Source organism: Puntigrus tetrazona, chromosome 18, assembly GCF_018831695.1.
Source record: "Puntigrus tetrazona isolate hp1 chromosome 18, ASM1883169v1, whole genome shotgun sequence".
In the NCBI taxonomy this organism is placed as follows: Eukaryota; Metazoa; Chordata; class Actinopteri; order Cypriniformes; family Cyprinidae; genus Puntigrus; species Puntigrus tetrazona.
Window position 1 is genome coordinate 2602016 of NC_056716.1, and position 8052 is coordinate 2610067.

The window sequence follows — 8052 nt, forward strand, 5'->3', positions numbered from 1 at the left end:
ATTTTATTTGTACAAATAGCATATCTTTACATTGTGTCTGACAGAAGTGTGTACGCTATATGTATCTAGCAGATGCTCTCCAAAATGGCCCTATAAGGTGACGTTATGGTGGCGAATCGTTGAATAAAGTCATTATTTTTTTGTTTTGTCTTAATATTACAGTTGAACCACCGATGGCAGATAAAGCATTCAGATGACGTCTTTCACACTTTTATGAACCTTGACAGCGGCAATTGTTTAGCAGTCAATGGGACAGTCACAAACCTCCCAGTTTTCATCCAAAATATTTGAATTTGTGTTGAAGTTATGTGTTTGGAACGACATGGGGGTAAGTGATTAACGACAGCGTTTTCATTCTGGTGTGGTGTAACCCTTTAAGTTCAAAGAAGCACTAATGTACAAGGTATTAACTTCATGCATGGAATATCTGTTTACTTCACTTGACTAAATGCGAGAAAACACTTAACTATTGTATACTGTCCTGGTGGATTAAGAGGTTTGTTTTAAATCTATGGGCTACTCAGTGGAAAGGTGCTTAGATTCACCTCAGGGCCTGAGCAGACGTACGCGCTTTTTATTGTTGAAGTATTGCAGGTTTTTGAAAATGTAGCTGTTCTTGCAGCTCGCTGCTCTAAATTATGATGATTAGGGTTATTTTATATGTTAATGATATTAATTAGGAGCAGTTTACAAGCAGCTGAAACCACATACGCATATCGGATAGCACATACACATTGATAGCACATACGCATATCGGAGAAATTATCGTAAAATGGTTTCTGCGCAGCATTTTATAAATTAGTTGAATTTTAGATAATAAAAAACAGTTTTCAGTGTTTCCGTGAACAAGATTTCACAAGTCCATATAGCTATAAGAGTAACATACAGAGATGAGCACTGCATTGTCAGTGCACTCTGTAACATCAATTTCTAATTCAAAGGCAAGTGATTATGAATCCAATTACCAAATGAAGAGCAACAGTAGACAGCTTATTGAAAGCAACATTATGGTTGGGGTTCATATTTCTAAAAAAAAAGAAAAGATCTTTGCCACAAGATATTGTATTGACTCAGCCGTCCTCCAAGATTAAAGTCTTGTTTCAGATTGCAATTATTAGAACTAAAATAAACCCCTCTGGATGAGGACATAAATATTGAACAGTTCAAAACAGTCCATATCAAACCCTGTCTCTGACTGAAAATGATGCATTGTTTTGAGACTTTCAGATCAATTGCTCTTCAGCAGATGGACAAGGCATGAAATTAATGCTCTAATAAATTACTTCTGCCACATTCATAAATGATTTTCATTTTTACAAAAGTGCACATTGTTTAGAAACATTGATTCAGACAAAATCTTTACGTAAAACTTTTTTTTCCCCAGCTTGAATTTTGTTTATCATCCTAAAGTATTCGGGGTTTAGCTGCTACTTTCCAATGTGAAAAATAGATTTTTGTTGGCCAGTAGAATTCATTACAGAAATGTCAATGAGATACACGACTGAACTCAACAAAAAGTGTCTTTTGTTGACTGCACAAGATACTTAAGAAGAAACGTGGGAAATTGACTACGTAATGAGCAGCACATTGAATGATCTATTTATTTTGAGTTTTGCTGTAAATCGTGTCTATTAGTCCTCTCTGAATATATGAGGCGACAGGACCATCTAGATCATTGTAAAACTAAAGGAATGGATGACTTAACAATAAAAGTTGCTGACAATTTTTTACATCGAAGATGTAGATGAGTTTGGAACAGATTTGGAAAAAATTGGCATTACACTTGCTCAACAATGGATCCTCTGCAGTGAATGGGTGCCATCAGGATAAGAGTCCAAACAGCTGATAAAAGCATCGCAACAATCCACAAGTAATCCACACATATCTGGTCAATCAGTTAACATCTGAAGTGAAAATTATCTCTTGGATGGGCTGAAGAGAGCAAATTTTTTTTTTGGGTGAACTTTTCCTTTAAACCCCCATTCAGCTGCATAAAAAAGGCAAAGTGCATATTCAACAATCAGTAACATTTTATGTTAAACATTTTTCGTTTTAGAGTGAGGGTGGCCTGAAAGTTGCTGAAGCAGAGCTTTACATTCTATTAACATATAGGTTAACATCTTTCATTTCGGTCTTCGTTTTTTATCAATGATGCATTTCAGAGGATAACAGCTGGCTGTGTGACGGCCACATGCTAAATAATTCACACTTCTTATAAATATTGCACATTCACACTCGGATAAAATCTCACCCGAGATATCTCTTTGGGTTCAGGGCACTCAGAGTTCAGGCGGCTCCGCCAGTCCAATAATACACTTTATGGGACTACTGAGACGCAGAAGTTAAATACGTATTGTGAGTGCACTATTGTAAGGTAGGTTTTCATTGTATTTATGCTCATTTGGGTGCAGCACTCTATGTGGCAGTATGTTTAATGTTTACTATACATTTATTTTTCAGTTACAAGCTTTTTTTTTTAGATGGTTGATGCTAATGTTTTCATTTGCTACCAAATAGAAAGAGTTTGACATTTTGTGATTGTTCAGCACAGCGTGTGAGCAAAATTATTAGCTTTGTACATGTACCGTATGATGGTAGCATTTCTGTTGCAAAATTTGTGAACTTGAATATCTGGTGAAATTTTTTTTTTTCTGGTTATATGATAGATCATTCTTTATTTTGAAAAATACAGGACAGAATGTAGCAGTAATAAGATAAACATTTTCTCTTTGAATATCAGATTTGCCAGTTGATATTTCAGAAAAAAATGTAACATTATTATTTGTTGGTAGAAATAAATGTGCACAATTGTGTATATTTAGAATGTTTAATTTTAAAAATAAAACATAACAGAAATTGTGAAATTTAGAAAGTGCAAAAGTGTAATTACATAATCATTCAATAAAACCAAATGGTGTGTGACACTGAAAAGTGTGTATTTCTTTCAAAGTCATTGTTGATGTTAATTTCAAAATCAGCATCATCTTAAAATGTATGCATCTCTGACAATGAATACGAAACTAATTATGCCACTGTAATCTTTCCCTTTACAAAACAAAAGGCCTCTTTGACAGGTGAGACTGTGAAGAGTTTTTCTGCTCATTACATTAAACATGACATAACACTAAAGGTACTAAGAAGCTTACCCCATCTGGCTACTTGCTTTCCAGTTTTTATTTTTCGTGATCAGCTAGACATAACAAATATTTCATATTACATGAATACAAGTGCACCTACACTCTTAGAAAAAAAGTTCACGTTTTCATTAAAGTGGCACCTTTTCAAAAATTACTATGCACATTATGTACCATAAAGGATATGAAATGCTCCCTTTTGAAAGGGTCCCAGTGACGGCTTTCTCATCTAGGACCCAAAACAACACCTTATAAATATAAAGAGTTTAGTGTGTCAGTGCTAAATCATTAAACAACCATAATATTTAGATATTATGATCACAAATTCCAAAAATGATCAATCTTTTTCTTAAAGCCACGTTAGTTGTATCACATAGCCAGAATATAGGAATCTGGTCCACATTGCAGTTTATTCTGGCCAGTAATCATACAGTTAGTGTCCTGTTAGTGTGAATTAGTTTTTTATGTGCCCTTACAGAATGTTTTAAATAGCTGATATTACAATAACAGGCAGAAAAGTGCAGAAAAACAGAAGAAAACCAGAATACGTTGCAAAGTGGACAAAACCTGTCAATATTCTGGATGCGTTTAATTACCCCTTACTGAACCTTAACATGAGCTCATGATTAACACAAACATTTCACCTGTAATCCATAAACAACGTGAAAAAAACAACAACACAGTGTAATTAAGGAACAAGGTGGTTTTCTGGTGGTTCAAGTGAACATTACTATGAAGATTACTGCTGACTTGGGCAAATCTGCAATGTAAAAAAAAAAAAAAAAAATCATAATATGAATACACTGTGCATACTATTAAAGGTGTAACAGGAAGAGAGAACGGATGAAGAAATGACCAACCTCAGAATAAGGAGGAGGTGGCTGGAGGCGGAACTGCTGAGCGCAAGTGAACGCTGAGCCATCTAGCAGCCAGTCTGGTTGTGATTGGCAGGTTGAAGTTCTGCGCTCCTCTGACATAACCTCTGCATAGCTGGGAGGGGCTGTCAGGAAATATTACAATTGAAATCAAAGATAAAAAAAATGAGTATATACATGGATATAAGATATGCACTGGATGTAGCAATCAACCCCTTACCGATGATTTGACATAAAATCAGAATTCGCTGCATCATGAAATTGGCATCATCATACCTTGAGCTATGTCTGGAGGGGTAAATGCGGGGTACAGCAAGCCCATGTTCGCATTGGAATGACCGGTAATGTCATGACCTTTGGTACCGATCACCACTGGAAACTGCACTTCTAGATTTTTGCTACTTGGTATCTGAACAATAACCTTGAGCAAAGAAACAACAAACATACAACCATTTGCACAAGTACGTTTTATACATGCAGCTTGTTAGCTAATAGATGTTAATAGACACACAAAAAAGCATTTGATGTCACAACATTTTCCATAACTATAGTATGTTTATCAGAAAAACAAAAGAGTAAATCATTTTTACTCACTGCAAGTAAGTATTCCACTCTCAGGATGTCCGAATTCAGAATGGAGGAAGAAACTGGAGGAATGTTCAACGCGTTTCCATTCCACCTGCTTGAAGTGTCAGACGGCACTGCATTTCCTCTAGCACTGGCAACCACCTGTTTGAAGCTTTTTGTTTTACCCTTGGCTGTATAGGTCTGTATCTGGTACATCACTGCTTTTGGCACAACTAGACAAGATGAGCAGTTCTCAATCAGAGCATGGATGGAGATTGATTCTCCTGGAGAAGAGATGAAAAAAAAAATTGTGCCATAACACGAAAAGCTAATTATTTCAAATAACATCAGATTAGAAGAAAACTGCTATGCAGCCATATCCATATCAAGTTTACAGAGGGATCATAAGTTAAAACACTGTTTAAAAGTTGTTGTTTTTTTTTAAATTCTGTAATAAATTAATTATACTGTAAAAGAGTATTTAAAATATTCCAATACTGTCCTCCTGACACCTAGAAAGATCATAAAAATATAATTATTTTCCCATACCACTGCAATAACCTTGTCGACTTATGCTGGCAGTCAGAGAGATGGGACCAGAAGTAAAGATCCACCAGCCAATCATCTTCTTACATGTTTGTGACACTGGACACTGTAACGGTAAATCAGTCAGAGGTAAGGAGATATTTTGCAAAATGCAATGCAAATTTTACCATCACATCCCATCATTACAGGTCACACAATGAATAGAGGAAATAATTTAAAACTGCTCAAATGTTTTATAAAGTATAGCCTCTGCGTGTATAATATGAATGAAGTCTGAACATTCTACATAGACTTTATCATGTGCTTTACAGCATCAGCTGTGTTACTTTTTTGCCATTCATATGATTTTAAGAATACTAGGAATTCATTTACAGTTAGGACAATGGAAGCAATCAAACGAAGACATACTACTCGATTCATATAATGTTTTTAATTTACTATGTAGTGAAGTAAGCATATTAAGATGCAAGGTTCAAGACGGTAGCCTTTTAAAAGCAAAATATAGAAATGAGTATGTGCGTGTTTTTTGACATACGATTAATGTTGGCACGTTGACATCAATATGACCGATGATGCAAAGTTCTCTGCAAACACGTTGACTCTCATGGAATGGCCTTTTTAAAACTGCCTGTACCGTGTAGTGAACACGGCCATGTTTTCCAGAGAAAGAAGAAATCAAAGGACTAGGAGACAACAAAAAAGTCAGTGCTGTGAATAGGAGGAACACAAGGAAAAAATTTTGAGAGTGAGAAGTGCAATCAATAAATCTTTACAGCCTTTATGTTAGGCCTCAACACAATCTAAATTCACAATGCCACACTATTTCGGTAATGTGTATATATATATATATATATATATATATATATATATATATATATATATGTGTGTGTGTGTGTGTGTGTGTGTGTGTGTGTGTGTGTATCTATCTATCTCTCTCTCTATATATATCTCTATACACACACGCACACTAGGACAACTGGGATCTTGGCCCTGTACTGTTCTTGTGATGGCCCTACTTTACATGATACATATTTAAAAGTTGCACTTACCTTTGAGGCAGCTGCAGATCAAAAGGAATCTCATATGTGCCACTATCAAGGATAAGGTTTTGGGGACCTAATCAAATATTAGTAAATTAAATAGTACTACACTCATTAATGGGTTTGAAGGCGATTCAACCCGTCACACTTCGATTTTCAAAACACGTTCAGGTTATTTTGCCGACATACCCGTGGTTGCAAAAAGCGTCTTGGATAAAGAGAGGCATCTCTTCTCTTCGGAACATCGGGATCGTTTATGCATCCAACTCACCTGAGCATATCCCTTCAGGAACACGCTTATGGCTGTATATGCGGTGGCTTCCGAGAGTGTGAGAGAAACATGTCCAGACACTACTTCACCAGAGCAGTAACCAACTCTCTGCTTGTTGTCAATAATTACATCCAGCGACTTTACCGCAGTATGTGTCATCTTGGTTTCTGTAAAGCAAATACATTTCATGTCGTTTGCCTCGTTACATTTGCACACGCGCACCAAACAGACGGTTTATCTAATCTCATGTCTGCTGCTTAGTGCGATACTTTGGTTTTAAACAAATTACATTAAGTTACTATGTTTGCCAAAGTCAACATAACACTATGAAGACGCGTCAACAATATCAAAATATGTTTAAAATAGGCCACATAAATAAATAGACATTTTATAATTACTTCGCACTATGCTGCAAGCAGCATCACATCCTCCATGCGATAAGTGACACAGGTTGTTTGCAGGCCACGCCCAGTGTTTATGTATGCGACAATTGGCTGACGTGTCTTTCTGGCACTATTCCCGCCCACATGGAAGTTGCTGTAATTTGATTAACTTTACAGTACAGAAACAGATCATACAAAAAAAACAAGAAATAAAGTAGTAGGTAGTAGTTAAATAAAAGTCACCCCTCTCAAAAAAAAAAAAAAAAAAAAAAAAAAAAAAAGGGAGAGATTTAATAAATACAATATATATTATTACACATTACATTTAGATAATAACATACATTTAGGTAAAAAATATTTTTATAGACCGAATCGTGTCGAAAACATACATATGAGATGAGATTAAGCCAGAAACACGGTTTATACTTCGTTTTGATTGGTCAGTTTCTGACTCACAGCCAATCAGCTCGCTTGCTTCCGGTTCCAGTTCGCCAGTTCCTAGATTAATCTGGAAGCGTTTTGTGCTCTTCGGGTGCGTTTCTGACGCCGAGAAACTTCCAAACTTTCCACTCAACTAATAAAAGGTTTGTTTTTGTCCCCCATTTGTTCACAAACACAAAAGTATACTCATTTAGCCGCACTGTTTAGGTATTAGCGTAATAAATATACCATGTTTGTAGCTATTTATGTCCACCACTTTTTGTAAATGTGTCCATAACAAAACAAAAAACATAAATCTGTGTTGTATACAAATAATTTTGGGCACTGGCTTCACTTACAACGAAGTACTATGGTATGTATCAGTAGTGTGTTATTATTAAACATCCAGTCAGGCAAGTGCACAAATATATGTACATAGTTTTAAACATTTCTTGGGCTTAATTGGTTTAAAAGACTTTCCAGTCGAGATCCAGGTAGCAAATAACCCTCATTTCTGTACTGACAGGATAAGGTGTTCGTTCTGTAATCCGTTAAAATCACCTCAACTCTCATACCTTGGATCAGCAAATATCCCACCTTTGAGGATGCAAGAAGATATTTTTGAAGTGTCTTCTCTTTATCACCACCCAATGGTGAGTATGCAAACCTGCAAGAAACCGTCTGCTGCATTATGTTCCCACTACAGTAATAATACATACTGCCACAAATCCAAAAAAAAAGTTAGAAATGCATTTTAGAATAATGAAAGAAATACAGAGGGTTTTTTTTCCTGCTTCATAATTCTAGTGTTACTTT

The 8052-nt window shown here is 35.8% G+C and overlaps 1 protein-coding gene and 1 long non-coding RNA gene across 2 annotated transcripts in view; one reads left to right on the plus strand and one right to left on the minus strand.

The window, feature by feature from the left end:
* Positions 1 to 3843: 3843 nt before the first annotated feature.
* Positions 3844 to 6939, minus strand: LOC122362681 (arrestin domain-containing protein 4-like). Its single transcript, XM_043264229.1, has 9 exons — positions 6832 to 6939; positions 6352 to 6600; positions 6172 to 6238; positions 5658 to 5805; positions 5126 to 5228; positions 4604 to 4860; positions 4286 to 4430; positions 3995 to 4134; positions 3844 to 3894 (listed from the first exon to the last, which is right to left on the minus strand). The coding sequence occupies exons 2-9, from the start codon at positions 6590 to 6592 to the stop codon at positions 3874 to 3876; spliced, it is 1122 nt and encodes a 373-aa protein (XP_043120164.1). The 5' UTR covers positions 6593 to 6600; positions 6832 to 6939; the 3' UTR covers positions 3844 to 3873.
* Positions 6940 to 7281: 342 nt separating this feature from the next.
* LOC122362676 overlaps positions 7282 to 8052 on the plus strand; it is a 36365-nt gene continuing 35594 nt past the window's right edge. The window contains exons 1-2 of the long non-coding RNA XR_006253149.1: positions 7282 to 7400; positions 7763 to 7889. This is a non-coding gene — a long non-coding RNA (uncharacterized LOC122362676). The remainder of the gene's footprint in view (positions 7401 to 7762; positions 7890 to 8052) is intronic.

What these genes read in the sequence shown, in the direction of transcription:
- LOC122362681 (XM_043264229.1), bottom strand. Translation starts at nt 6,592, where the DNA reads ATGACACATACTGCGGTAAAGTCGCTGGATGTAATTATTGACAACAAG. An exon ending in TCAACGTGCCAACATTAATC is followed by an intron (nt 5,229 to 5,657) that starts GTATGTCAAAAA and finishes TTACCGTTACAG; the next exon opens with TGTCCAGTGTCACAAACATG. An exon ending in TCGACAAGGTTATTGCAGTG is followed by an intron (nt 4,861 to 5,125) that starts GTATGGGAAAAT and finishes TCTCTTCTCCAG; the next exon opens with GAGAATCAATCTCCATCCAT.